Genomic DNA, 18,593 nt, shown 5'->3' on the forward strand with positions numbered 1-18,593 from the left:
AGGATAGAACATCTGACGACCAGGAAAACACAGCCCAGATTTAACAGTGGTAAACAGTTTTTATTCAGGCAATGAAACATGGAAAAAATATATTAGTAATTATCATAATAATTCTTTTGTGAGTATAACTTTTACAAATATTTACCTGACATATAAAAAGGGAAATTACTATGTGTATAAAATCTATGAGGATGATTATTCCACACAACACAGCCCTGACAACAGGAGTCAATGTGGCGTGTACCCCCCACCCGGTGAAGGGCTCCTCACACACTTCAGGGCACTGGAGAACACAGTGGAAGCAAATGTGCAATAAACACTTGGCACGTTAGTACAGTGGGTATCTACTGGCAAATACTGGAAAGCTGACTGCTGCCTTGGGGACTTACCAGAATGCCCAAATCCTGTCCCCAGGGTTGCAAAGGACCAAGCTGAGGTTGCAGGTGTGACCTAGACGCTGCCCTGTATCTGGATCGGATGTGGTTTCAGAGTTCAAATTTCTGTGCCCGTTTGGCAATGATTCACAAATATAGTCAGTTCCTTACATGAAGAGGAAGTATTTTTTGTTGAGCATGTTCAGATACCACCAAAAGGCAGAGGGACAGAGAGGCATCTGGACAGTCGGTATTGGAGACTCCATACAGGGAAGGTTCAGGCCACACCACAGCTCCATGCCTGGCTCCTCTGAGCAGTTAAAGCATCATACAGACTACCTAAGGCCAGCCTTGCAGCGGCATCTTAGTAATGGAACTAGAACCAGAATATATGTGTTTACATAAAGCTGAAACCATAGAAGAGTTAAGAAAGTCATTCCTCGGGAATCTTATTTGTCCAGATCTATCTGCATGCTGACAGGCACAGGGGGGTGCTGCATCTGGGTAGAAACTACTAGAAGTGCGATCTTTAGTCTCTGCAATGCCAAGTGCTTGCCTGTGCTCTGGACTCTGCTTCAGAAGGGAACTGAGAAGGAGAAATGCCGTTTCTATACATGTATTTCCCTTTACTATCCATATGGGACCCTGAAGAATTTAGTAGCAAATGCTTGACCCTCCCCAGCACTGGGGATGGAGTCCGGGGACTCGAGCGTGCCAGGCAAGTGTGCCACCAACAGAGCTACATCCCCAGCCCTGGGAAATGGGTTTTTTTTAAAGTACCTGGAATCTGGAGGCCAGTCAAACCTTTGTGAACATCAGTTTCCTTTAAATAACTCCATCATTAAAACTTTTTGAAAGATGATTTCTTAAGACCTTTGGCTTGGTGTCCTGGGATTCCCAGACTTTATCTGTTCTTCAGTCAGTAAATAGTAATCTCCTATCCTTAAAAGTCTTCACAATATATACATCCTTAAATCCCTTGCCTGAATCATTGACTCTTTCAACACCTACATTCTCTCTTCCCAAGAAGAAAAGGAACCTGAGAGCAAGCTCAGAGGGTCACAGACCTACAAAGGGACAGCAGGAACGACCGAGTCACGGATCACAACAGACATGAGACTAAGAACTAGGGGAGGGAACGCAGAAGGTCCGCGTCACTTTCAATCCCGTGTGCCCTGAACTCTGCCACCGTTCCCGATGCCTGGGAGCTGCCGAGGGGCTCCCGTCTACTGTGGCCAATGCAGGGCTGCCCAGTGAGTGAGCATTTGTGCACAGGCAGTGGCAAGTCTGCACAGGGAGTTAGGAAGGGGGCCCTGGCTGGAAAGAAAGTTGAGCTTGAACTATAATCCTCAAGGACAGGAATCCCCTGCCGGGGCAGAGCTCCACACCGTGGGCTTCTGCGCTTCCTAATTTGGTCTGGTTCTGAAGATGCCTGACTCCACACTGGCGTGCCAAGCACACAGAATACAAAATTTAGGGAAGTGACCAGTCTCCAAATAGAGTAACCACACAGTAAGTTGTGATACTGCCAGGTAAAAGCTGTCTACACTTTGGCAAAGTAGAACTCATTTTAGGCCTATGCTGAGAGTCTCAACAAGACCACCTAATGTTCCCACATCACCTTCTGAGCCTGTAGCATCCATGACCCTTGTGTTTTTAAGTTTTTTTGTTATTTATTTTTACAAAGCTGGGGCTTGACACCAATGCCTTGTACAAAGGCAACCACTGGGTCACACCCTCAGCTCTTAAGTCTTTATAGACAGGGTCTCATTGTAAAGCCCAGTCAGGCCTGAACTTTTGGTCCCTGCCTGTGCCTCCAGAATGCTAAGATTATAGAAGTGTGCCACCATGCCTGATACCCCACCCCACCCTTTTTTTTTTTGAACTGAGGCTCGAACCCAGGGCTTTGCGCTTGCTAGGCAAGTGCTCTACCACTGAGGACACCCCCCCCTTTTAATTGCCTAACAAACAAGTATTTGGCCCCCAGCGTGTGTTGAAGGAAACTTTATATTTTTACTCTCTCGAGTGCTAAGAGCTTCTTCGGGCTCATTTAATTAAAAGAAAAATAAATAGACTTTACTCTGCCTAGGATATTTTCTTAATTTGCCAGCTGTGCAAGCTACATTTTTATTCTTGTTGGAGACTCTCCATAAGCCAGAAGTTGTGGGCATTTCCTGGTAATGGTGATGACTAAGAGGCCACTGGCAAATACTGCTTACAGGACTATTTTATGTCCCCTGCACAGCTACTTCATATAGCAGGGTCTGTTTTTCAAGGAGTCTCTTCCGCCAGTGTGGCAGGGAAGGGCGGTCACCACGCCTCTTCTAGGCTTTGTAACATACAGCAGAGGAAGGAACAAGCTTAAAAAGAGGGCTGGGGCCAGGGATGTAGCTCCACAGTAAAGTACTTGCCTAGCATGTTCAAGACCCTGGGTACAATCCCCAGTACTACAAAAAAAAAATTAAAATAAAATAAAAAAATTCAGGAAACAAGGACTATAGATTAATGATGGAGACCACTCTAGGCCTTTCAGACTGAAAAAAAAAAGTCATTACAAACCACACACATAGATACCACCATAACACTGCAGCCAAAACATCTGTGTTGTTTCTCAAAATGCAAAATTAACTCCTCTTGTGGAAGAGAGCTAAGCAGACGCTGGCTACGCCCCTTGAAGACACTTGAACCTGACAGTGTGTCTGTCCACAGTTACAGCCTTCACATTAAGCCACTGTGACTAAATTCAGAGCCCCAATGATTGTCAAAGCCATTTCTCCAACCGCAGATAACTTCTGTTTGTGTTTTTGTACAAAATGTTAAGACAGTAGGCCTCAAAATACAGCCTAACCTAAGCACCAATTATCATAAATGCATATTGACAAAAATGTGATTTCTAGCTTGAGAAGACATTACTCACTCCCTAGAGCTAAAAGCTTTGCGCCCACATGGTAACGCACTGCTGAAGGAATATTGTTTCTAAGATCTACAGAGGTTCTCCACGAGGCACAGCTCATTTCTGGAGTTGGCTCATGCAACAGTTTTACAAGGAGGAAAATATAGGTGTACTGAATAATGCATTTTTACCACGACAACTCAGGGTAGAAGATTAAGGCAAAAAATGCACAAAAACTTGAATGGATTTGGTTTTGCCTATCAAATGGAAAGGAACTCACTGGCATCAATGTGGGGGTTTTCTATTCGGGGATTAATGTCCCCCAGTATGAGTTAACAGAACTTCATTCTGTCTGGGTGGACCTCCTCCTGCACTGCCCTCCCCAGCATTCAACTGATTTGGGGCATGAGTCATGTGACTTTTTACTTCCTGTTTTGTTTAAAAGTCCACCTCAAGTATGAAAACATTTGTTGCTGTTTTTAAGTCTCGGAAGTGTACCGTGCTTGTAAACACAGAAAATCACAGTCCTTTACCCTCTCACTGGTCCTTAGGATGCCCTTATCTGTGAACAAGATCAGCTGAGCCTTTCCCAAGTCCCTTTTGTGTGTATTTCAAATAGATAACAACAGCTGATTTTGTCTTAGAGACCGCCCCCAGGTGGACGCATCCACCAAATGCCAGCTCTGGGGGAGGCCCACGCTGCTGTTCGTGGACTTGAGAGGCTACTTTCATTGTGAACACAAAGGACCATGCTGGGGCCTGGGTGGTGGTGGTGGTGGTGGTGGTGTCCAGTACTGGGCAGCAAACGGCACAGCAAAGTCTTCCTTGGACACAGAACCTAAGTCCCTGATCTTCATATCCCCAACCTCCCCACCCTGACTCAAGTTTTGGTTTGGATGTTGGATTTCTGAGAAAAGGTCTACATTGCCTAGTGCAGTGCTATCTTTAAATCCCAGGTTCGAGTGATTTTCCTGCCCTCATCTCCCAAAAGCTAAGATGTCCCCATGCTTCCATTCACCCCTTTTTAAACATGGTCTCATATAGCCCAGGCTGGCCTCCAAGTGGCTATGTAGTTGAGGATGACCCTGAACTTCTGATCCTCCTGCCTCCACTTCTGGAGTGTTAGGATAACAGGCATGCACTGCAGTATCCAGTTTTTATAGTTCTGGGGATCAAACCCAGGGCCTTTGTGTATAGGAAGCACTCTAGCAACAGGGCTATGTCATCAGGCCCTCCAGAGCCTGAAGCTGGCTTTTAGACCTAGGGCTCTCTTTCGAAAGAAGCATCTGTATTTATGTATGTGACTATGCTCCTTCCTAGAAATTCTTATCTGAATATGTTTCAGGGAAAAAGCAGCATGTAGAGAGATACACGCATGAGTAAAAGTCTGGAAATAAAAGGGAACTCAGAGTCTCACTGTTAGGAGCAATAGGCCAAACTGTCTCCTTCAATAAAACTGCTGATATTGAAATTTTAAAAGATTAACCAGGTCATAAAAATATCAAACATGGGCTGGGGAGATAATCCCCCACAGTCGCCACGAAATTAGAAATTTCACAAACTCGGGAAAAGTGAAGACAGCTGGAGACGGAGCAGCACACCCTGGACCCAGCAGCCCGTCCGTCATCTAACAGAAGCGACAGCCTGGCCTGGCCGCACAGGCCAATGCCGCACGCATGTCACTCCTTCCCCAGCAGCCAGGCTCCAGCTGCGGCAGGGGCAGTGAAGCGGAAGAGGGAGCAGCAGGCATGTGCTTTTTAAAAAGTTGCTTTTCTCTGCGAAGGAGGGGATTATTTCTGGATAAGGCAAGATAACTGGGGTCACGACACAAGCAGCCAGGCTCCGGTCTGCACGGCCCGCGGGAGGAATCTCAGTCCGTCTTCCCCAGTTTTGCAATCAGCTCATCACAGATTTTTGTCAGTTCTTCAATCTCTTGATTCTGAAAGACAGAGGAGATGATTTTGCGGGCCGCCTTGCATTCTGAGAGAAAAGGCAGTGGACGGACCATTCCTTGTGTCTCCCCCTTCCCTGCACCACAGTCTCCAGAGGCAGATGACCAAATGCCTGCCATCCATCAACATGTGCTCACGGCACTGAGCTGAGGGAATCGGGAGCCATCAGCCCTCTCGAAGCCCGCCCATAAACCTTGGCATCTGGGTTCTCTTGAACTAACACACAAGTTCATGGATTTCATTTCATCTACCAACAGCTCCAGGGCCTGGGATTCCAGAGTCTGAGTCAGGGCCACCAGACACAGAGCCCTAAGTCCAAGGAGAAAGGCCGAACCCCGCTGAGCAGCGAGAAATCCAACTGGTGTCATGGAGACTGGGCATTAATTAAGGAGGGCTTCTCCCACGACAGTGAGGGATCAGGAGAGGCCCTGGAGCGGCTGCCCTGTCAAGCCACCCAGGATGTAGATGTAACTCCAAGGGGGCAAGCGTGGACACAGATACCCTGAGGAAGTGGTATGTAGAAGGGAAAAGCATCCCGAGAGGGGGGATTAGGAACAGGATCAAGTATGCACCACCAAGCCCAGTCAGGCGGGTGGGAGCCAGGCAGGCTTCAGTATGGTACTGCCTCCATAAAGCACTCCTAACTCAGCACGGGCATGCGCCCTCCAAGGTTACCTCAACGCCTCGTCTCTCTGCCGTCACTGGCATGTCCCATGGCAAGCAGCCAGTCCCGAGCCTGGTGACATTATCTCTGCTTTCAATTTCTCTGCCACAGGTTTTCAGCATCCATTATGTTGGGCCGAGATTTGAGTTGGGCCATCCTGTCCATTATAGGATGCCTGGCAGCATTTCTGGCCTCTACCCACTTCAGGGCTACTAGCATCTCCCAGTCACAACAGCCAAATTAGTCTCTAGACATGGCCTCGTGTCCCCGGAGGGCACATCAGCCCTGAAAACTGATGACTTATAGCATCGGAAGAGAAGGTGATTCACATACTGTACAAAACCAGAGGGGATGAAAGGCAAGCTTGTGACTAAGTGTCCAAGCCCCTGAACTCCAGCTAAAACCCAACCCCCCCCCCCCCCCCCGAATCCTGCCTATGCTGAGGGCTCCCCTCAGCCTTGGTTAACAATGTGACGAGTGTCTCCCGAATCGGCTCACAAAGGAGCTGGCCTGGAGTGTCTGTGTAAAAAGGGCAAGGCCACTTTCCTCCAGGTCCATGACAAGCTAAGTGCACCACAGAGGAGGAGAGCAGCCCATGTCTCTGTGTCAGCCAGAGGAACCCTCCATGACAGAACCTCGCATACCTTCTGCTGAAGGGCCCGTTCCAGGGACTCCACCCTCATCTGCTCTTTCCGGAGCCCAGCATGGAGAGCCGCGCTCTCAGCCTTGGCCTTGGAGCGAACCTGAGCAATCTCTTCGTTGGCTCTGTGATGAAGGGAGGGTTGGGTTTGTTTGCAGAAGAAAGAAGAAACACGCGGTCAGCCACAAGGAACGAACAGACTCAGGGGACTGACTACCGACTTCCACAAGACCCAGACTCCAAAGAACTGAGAGGAAAGCCAAGGACCAAAGTCTTTTTTGTTGTTGTTGTTGTTTGTTTGTTTGGTTGGTTGGTTGGTTTTTTTTTTTTTTTTTTTGTTTTTGTTTTGTTTTTTTTTTTTTGGTTTTTCTAGACAGGGTTTCTCTGTGTAGCTTTGCGCCTTTCCTGGAACTCGCTTTGGAGACCAGGCTGGCCTCAAACTCACAGAGATCCGCCTGCCTCTGCCTCCAGAGTGCTGGGATTAAAGGCATGCACCACCACCGCCCGGCTCCAAAGTCTTAAAAATGAAATTTCTATGAAACTGCTAATAAACACAGTTCCAAGGTACAATCCCGACAGCAGGATCAAACTCAAAGACGGCAATGTCCTTCAAAATTTGTATTTCATGGGAAAATGACAGGACTGAATTTTTTATGACTAACTTTAAAGGGTCTGGTACAATGGTGGCTGGGTTATTCTGCACAACGATCAGATCATATTGGAGTCATTCAACAAACGTCCTTCCCACTGAAATGGTGTATAAAGGCAACTCCACAAGCGTCCATGTCAGTCTGGTTTTTTTGTTGTTTGTTTGTTTTTAAGATTTATTTATTTATTATGTATACAGCATGTATGACTGCAGGCCAGAAGAGGGCACCAGATCTCATTACAGATGGTTGTGAGCATCCATCAGATGTGGTTGCTGGGAATTGAACTCTGGTCCTCTGGAAGAGCAGTCAGTTCTCTTAACCTCTGAGCCATCTCTCCAGCCCCCAGTCTAATGTTTTTATTAGACTACGGGGCTAAACACTGCCTTGCTGACAGGCTCTGCTAGGTAATGGTTCCAGTTTTTCCCACTGTCAACACTGTTTGCCCTAAACACAGAGTAGGGATACTGATGTCTGTGAGTTACAGCCCTCAGGAGTGTCTTTATCAATGAGATGCGTGTCACTTAGTAAACATCCCGTTAATAATTGATGCTAAAACTCCACCAGCAATAAAAGACATACAAATTAAAATGATAAGCTTTTTATGGGGCGGGTGTGGAGGACTAAAGCCAGAATCTCCGGCATGGTAAGTGGGTGTTCTATCACTGATTCACGGTCAAACAGTGCCGTTTACGGTCCTGTCCTAAGAATGCAAAAAGACAAGATCACGAGCCCTGGGGAAGATGGAGGCCATCCTGTGGGGAGGAAGAAAACAAATACACATGCCTTAGGCCACAGCAGCTCCATTTTTAGCTCACTTCTGCTAATGTAGCTGTTTTCAACAGGGAGAGTGAACCAATGCAAACGTCCACCCGTAAAGAAACATTACGGTGCTGGAGAGATGGCCCAGGGGTCAAGAGCACCAGCTGCTCTGGCAGAGGACCCGGGTTCCATCCCCAGCACCCACATGGCAGCTCACAACCAGCAGTCACTTCAGTTCCAAGGGACCCAACACTCTTCTGGTCTCCATGGGCCTCATCAGGCACGCAAGTGATGCACAGACATGCATGCAAGGCAAAACACTCATGCACATACAATAAACATAAGTGAAGCTTTTAAAAAAGATCCTGCCGTCTAATAAAGGAACCAGACTGAGCTGTGAGTTCTGACTTGGAAAATGGCTCTAATATGCTAGTGAGTAAAAAGGGGAATCTGCAGGCTGCTTTGATACAGATCTCAAAGCAATGACAAAGAGACACCAAACCATCTCAGGCAGTTTCTAAAAGCACAAGGACAACACAAGGACACGCAGCAAATCCTTGATGAGAAGCCAGAAAGGAGTGGGAAGGAGAGAATCTCCCATTTTCACAAAACACACATACGGTATTGCTCTGTAGCTTAAAAAAAAGAGAAAAGGATGGGAGCTGACCATGGTGGTACACGCCTCGTACTCCCCGAAAAGGCAGCTGGATCTGAGAGGTTGAGAGTTTCCCAGCCTTGGGAAAGATAAACCAAGGGGGTTAGCATGTGTGTCTGAGGAAAAAAAAAAACACAGAATATCAACACTAATGAGCCAAAGAGGTGAGAAACAGAGGGATGCTGTGTGTGCATATACACATCTTTTTATACTCTGTTTTAACCATGTAGAGAAATAAAACACACACACACACACACACACACACACACACACACACACACACACACACGCATGCACGCACCCTGAAGTCACAAACAAGAATGCAGATAACAAGGGTGCAAGCGTGTCATTTTGCAGACAAAACAGTGTCCGCCTCCACCTGCAGCAGTAAACAGGTACAGCGCACATTTACAAGCTCTTACCGGTCCAGTTTTTCCTCGGCGTGAATCTTCAGGGCCTGGTACCGCTGCTCTTCCTGCTTAACTCTAGCTAAGTAATCCTGAGCGCATTTTTTCAAGGCTTCTTCATTCTATTCCAAAGTGAAAATTCAAAACAAACATGTAGTCTCTTTGTTTCTCTTGCACAGTGTACCCCAAGGGTTGTTTTAGGGGTTTTTGTTTTGTTTTGCGGGAAAGCCTGCTTAATGGAAATGTGTTTAATTCAAAGTCCACAGCAACCTCAAAAGGCTTGTGCTGCCCCCACAAACAAAGAAAGCCTACGGAGTTTCTCCATGTCCTAATCTGCACTGCTACCCAGGGCTTCAACTTCCTAAAGCAGCTTCTTTCTCAATCCCTATATTAGATAATTGGCCAGCCCCATCTTTTTTTTTAAAGGTCTAACATTAGACCTACCAAGAAAAGAAAGAATTCCACGATCCTTCTGACAGTACAACTGAATGATCCCACTCATATCTCCCGTAGTACACAGCTTGGCCCTGTTCAGTGAGCTAAGATCTCTTCTATTTTTACTAATATCAAAAGGTGAACGATCAAGAGGAAGGAGCTGGGCTAGCCTCGGCCCCACATATAAGGGTGCCCGTCACTCTGACAAGAGTTGACTGCCTGTTGGCAAGAAACCGCCCCACCACCCAGGAGACGTGGCGCAAGGCCAGCCTACCTTCTTGAACCCTTCCAGCACGCCTTTCAGGTTTTCGTATCTCCTGAAGAGATCGGAAAGGGACCTTTCGACAGAGTTCAGGTCAGCCAGGGCCTGCTCCTTCTCCATCGTCAGCTGCTGGAAACTCTTCTGAGAGGTCATGCTTGTCCTCTGCTCATCTTCTGAGAACCACAAGCCAAAGGGGGCAAAGTGAGTGCCAACTCTGGAAAAGGGGACGTGGCCTAGGTGTCCCCACTCTCGGGAACTCATAGTCTAGTGGGATGATACACACCGTGACAAGTGATGGGGTAGTGTGCAGGATGCGCGGGGTGGGGACAGAGCTGGTGTCCACAGAGTGGCCTCTCAGAGCAGAGGCTGGTGCAGGTACCCAGAAGGGACTGGGGATGGGAGCCACACAGAGCAGACAGCCAGGGCCAAGGCCAGGCTGGGTGGGAAGGCTGGTGGTGCAGACTGTTACAGGGATTCTGTCAGCAGCCAGCTAGCCAATTGAGTGGAGCGTTTTTTGTTTGTTTGTTTTGTTTTTTTGGTTTTTTTGGTTCAAGAGGCGGGGATGAACAGTGATGGAAAGAAAAAGGCAGAGCAGAGGAGTGTGTGTGTGTGTGTGTGTGTGTGTGTGTGTGTGTGTGTGTGTGTGTGTGTAGGGGGGGCTTTGGTCAGGAACAAGACGCAGGGGAATGTAAGCAGAGGCTGGTGACTCAGTTCAGATTTCCCATTTATCTTATGATATTTCTGAACCGATTTTGCTTGATAATAAACGATAAAGTATCTTTTATCATCTGCTATCAGTGGACAGTGGGGAAATCTTTTCAGTACTTAAATGCTGCAAGGCCAGAACAGAGTCATGTAAGAGCCAAGCCTTAGCACGGCAACTAAACAAGGCTGGAAGTTCAGTACTGAGAATCGGTCACTGTTACTCTGTCTACACGCTCTGTGCTGGGTCTGAAGGAGGGGTATCAGCACCTGCAGTGAGCTAACACATCACACCAGACAAAGACCCACTAAGTGCAGCGCACAGACCTGCCATGCCAGGCCTTGGGAAACTGAGCTAGAAACTATGAGTTCAAAGCCTGCGTGGACTAGATAGTGAGGCTCAATGCTACCCTAGGGTGTCTTTGAAGGGCATTATCTTGCTTCTCTCTGTTCTCTGGTTGGTTACATACTCCCACCAACACCATGTTCTGTCCAAGCATACATATGGGACCTAGTGACTCTAGAATGGACTCTCGGAAACTGTGAGCTAAAATATGCCATCTCTCTTCCGTTTGTAATCATGTATTTTGGTCAGAGTGGTGAGAAAACACATGGAAACAAGTCATGAGAACAGACAGAATCAGAACCTATAGAAAGGAGAGCCCAGCCCAGAGAACACTGAATTAAATAAGCCAGACACAGGAGGACAAATACTAAACGTTCCCAGAGGCTAAATGAGCTGATCCTATAGGTGTGGAGGGCAGAATGGTGGTCCCGAGCGGCTTGGAAAGGTAGGTTGGGAGATGGACAGAAGACGGCTGGGGAATGAGTATCAGAAGGCAGAAGAGTAAGTCTGAGTGTCCTGTAATGAAGTACGATGACTTCCACCCACCAGAATTTGTTATATACTTTATAAAGAATTAGACAGTACATAGAAATTCAAATGTTCCCAAAGAAATGACAAGTGTCTTTTTTTTAAAGACAGGTCTCTCTATGTAGCCCTGGCTGGCCTAGAACTTGCTGTGTAAACCAGACTGGCCTTGAACTCACAGACATCTGCCTGCCTCTGCCTCCTGAGTGCAGGGGTGCTATTCACCTGCCTTGAAATGACAAAGGGTTAAGGAAATGGAAATGGTAGCTGTAACAGCTTAATCACTGGCCACTGTATTCACATACAGAGTACCACACTGTTCCCCACAATATGTACAATTTTACGTGTCACTTTTAAAAGGCCAGAAAGGGTCTGGGGAGATGGCTGAGCAGTTAAGAGCATGTATTGTTTTTTGGGGAGTACCTGGGTTCAGTTCCTAGTACCCACATTAGGCAGCTCACAATCACCTGTAACTCCAGTTCCGGATGACCTGAAATCTTCCTACGGTTTCCATGGGCACCTGGTGCATGTAAACTCAGGCAGTGCAGGCACATAGGCTTCAGAAAGCTAGCCATCTCCTCCAGGAAGGATGGAATGATTAAGTGGGAAGGCACCAGGGGTAATGGGCCCTTCCAGACACAGAATCTGCCAGAGTCTCGGCTTAGACGCCACAGATTCCAAAACAGTAAAAATAAGTGTCTATTGTTATGACAATCCAAACAGGCTCAGATAGGTTCTATGGCCCATGCTCACAAAACAGAACAAACAAAAAATCTTTCTCCTTACCAATCATTTGGGCAATGGTCTTTTCATATTCAGCCACAATTTTCCTAAAAAGAAAAAAAAGTAATGTATTATAATCGTAACACTAAAACTTGTTATCAGAAGAAAGCAATTGAAGTCAGAGAACTACTGTCTGAAACAAATTCATGACCAGATAATAATACATACATAAACCACATCCTTGCTCTGTCTCCCTTCTTTGGTTTTTCTTATATACGTAAGGTTAATAAAGTTCTGAAAGGCTAAATGTTCTTAGCACAAGCTAAAAAGGAAGAAAAGAAATTAAATGAAGAAGGCGTATGTCTTTGGTGCCAGACTCCCACAAGCTAAGTAAGTATGCGCTCTACCCCTGGGCTATGTCCTGAACTCCAAAAGCTTTTGCCCAGCCCACTGAGCAGCCCCGTACAGTCCCTCAGCAGGTGCTTTCTGGCTCTATAAGAAAGCTAGCTGAGCAGGCCAGTAAGGAGCATGCCTCCTCGGTTCCTGATTTAGTTCCTCCTCTGACTTTCCCCTGATCATGGCCAAGACCTGAGGGTGTAAACTGAAGCCATTCGCTCGCCCAAGTTGCTTCTGGCCATGGTGTTTTTCACAGCCACCAAAGGCCTGTTAGAACATAAGCCTTTTGTAAAAACAACTGTCTTTGGGGTTGGGGATTTAGCTCAGTGGTAGAGCGCTTGCCTAGCAAGTGCAAGGCCCTGGGTTCGATCCTCAGCTCTGAAAAGAAAGAAAAAAAAAAAGGATGAGCAGGAACCAACCATCCCAATAAACACATTTGCCGGGCAGTGGTGGCGCACGCTTTTAATCCCAGCACTTGGGAGGCAGAGCCAGGCGGATCTCAGTGAGTTCGAGGCCAGCCTGGGCTACCAAGTGAGTTCCAGGAAAGGCACAAAGCTACACAGAGAAACCCTGTCTTGAAATAACAAACAAACAACAAAATAAAACTGTCTTCACTTCTTTCTATTTAAACACTGTAAGACAACCTTTCTAAATTAAAGATGTCCTTCAGAGCCTTCCTATGAGATCCACTCGGACTTCCGTCTTTCCTGGCCATCTACCTTCCCAAGTACTGTTCTCCACTGGTTCAGTTACAAGTTTGACTTTGTGCCCTCCTCCCATAAATATTTCACTTTTTGGAGGTTCTGACGATCGCGCCCTCGAGCTGGCTTCTCTCAGTGAAGCGTGGTTATTCTGAGCGACCCAGGGCTGGGTGATCCTCCCTACAGCTGCCCCTTCATGGTGCGTCCACCAGGCTGGACTCTGCACTCGAGGTCCTTAGGGTGGCTACTGTAAGCTCATTAACGGCAAGGCTGTCCCAAGCCCAGGGCCAGGCCTCCAACCAGGAAGTCCTCCAAAACCACATAATACAGGAGCCACCAATCACAGTGGCCATGTTTAAAATATCTCATCTGCACTCTGGTGCTCACTGGTGAGGATTATGCTTTCTCCTCTTCTTTGAGCTTATCTTTAGTAACGTAATGACTCATATAAGTTTCTAGACTGGACAGGAAAAAGACAAAAATGTTTCTTGGGGGGGGGGACAAATCTGAGACAAATGTGTAGCCCTGACTGGTCTGGACCTTGTTGTGGGGCCCAGGCTGGTCTCAAACTCGTGGTAGTCCTCTTGCCCCAGTCTCCAGAGTGCTGGGATTAAAACCCCCACCATCACCACCATCATGGCTAAAAGATTTCTATTTAAAGCCCACTCATTTTGCTTTTACTAATCTCAACACTTCCATCATCAAATGTATCCATAAATTGTATTACTCTTTATTGCAAATGGATTTTTTTTGGGGGGGGGTTCGAGACAGGGTTTCTCTGTGTAGCTTTGCGCCTTTCCTGGGACTCAGGCTGGCCTCGAACTCACAGAGATCCGCCTGGCTCTGCCTCCCGAGTGCTGGGATTAAAGGCGTGCGCCACCACCGCCTGGCTTGCAAATGGATATTTTTAAATAGACTTCTGTCGTTCTTCGAAAAAGTTAAAAATCGCCAGTCCAAGATGGCGGCCACCATGAAGAAGGCGGCTACAGAAGGTGTCAATGTTACTTTCGAAGATCAGCAAACATAAACAAATTTGCTCGAAATATGAGTCGAATCACAGAGCTAAAAGAGGAACAGAAATAGAGCAGAAACACCTCTAGAACTTAGAAGACACTTGCCACATCACTCTAGCAGATGATGACTACTAAATGATCCCCTTCCAGTCCCGAGACACCGTCATTGGCCACTCTCAAGAAGAAACCCAGGAAATGTTAGAAGCAAAGAAAACTTCCTAAGAAGAGATCGATGCCTTAGAATCCAGAGTGGCGTCCGTCCAGTGGGTATCACCCAACTTGAAAGTACAGTTATATGCAAAATTTGGCAGCAACATAAACCTTGAGGCAGATGAAATCGAAATATTTTCTAACACTTTTCTTTTACCTTGTTTAATAAACTTGAATACTGTGTTAAATGATAATTTCCCTCCTTCAAATGAATCAAAAGAAAAACTTTCTTTTTTTTTTAAGTTTTCATTTAATTAATGGAAACTTGCCTATTTTCACATGTCTTGCTTATTTATTTTATATTTTTGAAAAAAGACAGTATTCATGTATGTATCTTGCATAATGACTATATCAATTTTGGGGACACTATGTCATATTATTAAAATCAGTTAAACAGTCAAACAAAGTTATGAATTACGAGTTCTATCTGCATGTGACATTGTAAATAACTCAAAGAAGCCATGGTATTTAAAAAGATAACTAGTTAATACTAGCTCTGACTTCCTTCTTTTTGAGACGGGGGCCTTTCTACGTAGCCCTGGCCATCCTAAGCTGGCCTCAAACCCGGAGATCCACCTGCCTCCGCCTCAGCCTCTAGAGCACTGGATTGAAGGTGTGTGCCACCATGCCCAGGCTGCAGTGACATTCTTGCCTTCACGTCGTCAGCCACCGACTTTGTGGCAAGAAAACATTGCTGACTGAACCAGTAGTAAATACACAAAGGCATCCATGTTCCACCCCGGCACCGGGCTAACCTCATCTCCAAGACTTCTTCTCGGGTCTCTTCATATTTCTTCTTCCATTCATTGGCTTCAATCTCTTTAGTGATTATCTAGATTATAAGAAAGCTTTGTTTTACTTCATCAATCTATTGGAAACTGAAACATAACACGTGACCGAGTCTGACACAAGATGATCAACTAACATTCAGGAATATAGTCCACTGCAATGATTGTATATAATGTTCACAAACATCTGGGAAAGCGCATTCTCAGCTACACAGGGTGCTGGGATACAGCCACACCAGGTCGGTTAACCAACATAATGTCCAGCTACCAGGTGAGGGACCAGCACAGTGCCCAGCCAGCACCAGGTGAGGGGACCAGCACAGCTCCCTCACATTTAAATGGTACTTGCAACTCTTCTGAATTTTTTGGCCTTTATTTTGAGAGGGAGTGCACCCATGTCAGCTCTGAACTTGTGACCGTCCTGCCTCAGCCACCCAAGTGCTGAGATAATGCACCACCACACTCAGATGCACATTCCTTTCTGTAGGGTGTCTCAGGACTCAGAATGAAGGGGCTCAGGGTGCATCCCACTGTGTGACCCATCAGAACAGGAAGATCCTCAGTGCATCGGCTCACTGAACACCAGCACCAATACTGAAGTCTACAGAAAACCCCCTTTATGGGAGCCACACGAGCTACAGAGAACAGGAACCTGCAGGCTAAGGTGAGGTAAGTCAGCAGAGATGGGGCCTTCTACACACAGAAAGAGACCTTTACCTCTTCTCTGATCAGCGTGAGCACGGCAGTCTTGTCTGCTTCGCTGAGGCAGATCCCATCCAGGGGGCTCTCACTCCCGCAGGCCACAGACACCGGGGCCTTTTCTGAAGAGGACTCCAGCGTTCCCTGCGGGACAGGGGTTGCATTTAACACGGCCTGTCTCTAGCTTAACCCTGAACGTCCCTCAACTTCCTCACCACAGAACAGATCAAACTCTTTAAAAATGTGCTTGCAGAAGAACCAGGAGGAAAGGGTAGCTTTAAACAAGCAATCTAGAAAGCCAAATATATATATAACATCTCGCTGGGTGGTGGTGGCGCATGCCTTTAATCCCAGCACTCGGGAGGCAGAGGCAGGCGGATCTCTGTGAGTTCAAGGCCAGCCTGGTCTACAGAGTGAGTTCCAGGAAAGGCGCAAAGCCTGTCTCGAAAAGCCAATAAATAAATATATATATATCAAGCAATCTAGTTACAGTCCTAACTAAAGGAAGAGGTGCTAATGACTACTGGGGTTGGCTTATATTGGCGGGACAGAAAACCTAAGAAAGCTTTCTTCTTATGAGAAGGAAGAGTGTAACTGCCATGTGGGCAGTTACCAGAGAAAAGAAACATCTCAGTATCTCATTTTTGTGGTATTTTCTGGGGCCATGTCCTATGCAAATAATTTTTCAACAACAGTGAGAACCCTTCCAATCATATATGGATGCTTTGTATGTCTGTTTAACCATCTTGGCAAGGTTTCTAACATGTATTACTGTTGTTGGAGGTTTTTGCTCAGCTCCCAAATAAACCACTCACGGAGGCTTATTCTTATTTATGAATGCCCAGCCTTAGCTTGGCTTAGTTTCTCGCCAGCTTTCCTTGTCTTAAATGATCCCATCTACCTTTTGCCTCTGGGCTTTTCCCGTTCCCTTCTTCTGTAAATCTTACTTTTACTCTGTGGCTTGCTGGCTGTGTAGCAGGGTGGCTGGCCCCTGGAGTCCTCCTCCTCCTCTGGCTGCTAGATCTAGATCCCCTTCTCCCAGATTTCTCCTCCTATTTATCCTCTCTGCCCGCCAGCCCCGCCTATCCTTTCTCCTGCCTTGCTATTGGCTGTTCAGCTCTTTATTAGACCATTAGGTGTTTTAGACACCTGTAACACAGAGGTAAACAAATGCAACACAACATAAGCATAAGTAAGACACCTTAAAATATTCTACTACCTATTACCAACTTCCATGCCTAGGCGGGCAGACGTGGTGAATCTGACCTTTGACCTTTGACCTTCGTCTGACTGTGGATCGCTAAGGACCTCAGCTTCGGTGATGACCTCAAGCACACACCCATATTAACCCTTGCACAAAGAGGCCAGATACAACATAAAACCTGTGCGTAGGTAGATTCTGAGAACAGAAGAGTTGATGAGCAGCGAAGTCCGGAGTTCCTTCTCAGCGGCCTCTGGCCTGGTACACTAGCTCACTTCCAAGACAGCTGAAGTTCTAAAGAGCCATGCTTGGTTGGTATGTTGATGTTCCCAAAAGCATTTTTTTTTTTCAAAGCAATTTCCTCAAACCCAGGAAAGTGCTGTTTTTGTGTATGTGTGACCTAACAACCAAAATGGCAGCCAAAGTAACCTGGAAACACTCTCAACCTCTAAGAGTGTGTGAGTGTAACTATTCAAATACAATTCTGAGGTGATCAGGGCAGGAATTCACTCCGTGACCCATTTTAGTTACTGTTTCTTGTCCTCTAGGACTTAAGTTTGACAGCACTTCGCCCTCGTTACTAATGACCAGTGGCCTTCAGATCTGCTCAGAGAGGACTGGCCGGTCTCTTAGGCCTGGACCAGAATCTAGATATACGTCTAATAAAATGCTCGAATTCAGCCAGAGAGATGATAGTTCAGTCAGTCAAGTGTCTGCCTCCTCAGCACGAGGACCCAGAACCCATGTAAGAACGCTGGTTGTAGTGGTACACGCTTGTCCAAACAGGAGCAGCTCTGGGACCCACGGGCCAACCAGCTGAGCTTATCCAGCAAGCAGCAGGCCACAGAAAGAGCCTGTCTCAAAAACAAGGTGCTTCAGCGCCTATGAGTGGCACATACAGTATCCTTCTGGCCTCTACACCAACCCTCCCCACATATACAGACCCCACAAACACACAGGAAGACACATGCACAAAATATATACACACAACTCTGCACACACGAAAACACATGCACAAAATATATACACACAGCTCCACACATAAAGACACATGCACAAAATATATACACACAACTCTACACACACGAACACACATGCACAATATATACACACAGCTCTACACACATAAAGACACATGCTCAAAACAGACACACACAACTCCACACACATGAAGACACATGCACAAAATATATACACACAGCTCCACACACACGAACACACATGCACAAAATATATACACACAGCTCTACACACATAAAGACACATGCTCAAAACAGACACACACAACTCCACACACATGAAGACACATGCACAAAATATATACACACAACTCTACACACACGAACACACATGCACAAAATATATACACACAGCTCTACACACATAAAGACACATGCTCAAAACAGACACACACAACTCCACACACATGAAGACACATGCACAAAATATATACACACAGCTCCACACACATGAAGACACATGCTCAAAACAGACACACACAACTCCACACACATGAAGACACATGCACAAAGTCCTCAACCAACCAATCACATCTTTCTATAAAGGGTCCAGCTTTATTAAACTGCACTACACTTCTT

The 18,593-nt window shown here is 46.4% G+C and overlaps 1 protein-coding gene and 1 pseudogene across 6 annotated transcripts in view; one reads left to right on the forward strand and one right to left on the reverse strand.

Annotated features, from left to right (window-relative positions):
- Positions 1-2,271: 2,271 nt before the first annotated feature.
- Tacc1 (transforming acidic coiled-coil containing protein 1) overlaps positions 2,272-18,593 on the reverse strand; it is a 97,342-nt gene continuing 81,020 nt past the window's right edge. For all 6 annotated transcript variants that reach the window (XM_036209261.1, XM_036209258.1, XM_036209260.1 and 3 more), the window contains 7 exons: positions 15,813-15,938; positions 15,063-15,139; positions 12,051-12,094; positions 9,704-9,864; positions 9,010-9,116; positions 6,528-6,648; positions 2,272-5,206 (listed from right to left, as the gene is read on the reverse strand). In XM_036209261.1, the coding sequence (XP_036065154.1) occupies positions 5,138-5,206; positions 6,528-6,648; positions 9,010-9,116; positions 9,704-9,864; positions 12,051-12,094; positions 15,063-15,139; positions 15,813-15,938 (705 nt within the window). In that variant the 3' untranslated portion in view covers positions 2,272-5,137. The remainder of the gene's footprint in view (positions 5,207-6,527; positions 6,649-9,009; positions 9,117-9,703; positions 9,865-12,050; positions 12,095-15,062; positions 15,140-15,812; positions 15,939-18,593) is intronic.
- Positions 14,043-15,005, forward strand: LOC118569126 (annotated as a pseudogene).

Source organism: Onychomys torridus, chromosome 17, assembly GCF_903995425.1.
Source record: "Onychomys torridus chromosome 17, mOncTor1.1, whole genome shotgun sequence".
NCBI lineage: Eukaryota > Metazoa > Chordata > Mammalia > Rodentia > Cricetidae > Onychomys > Onychomys torridus.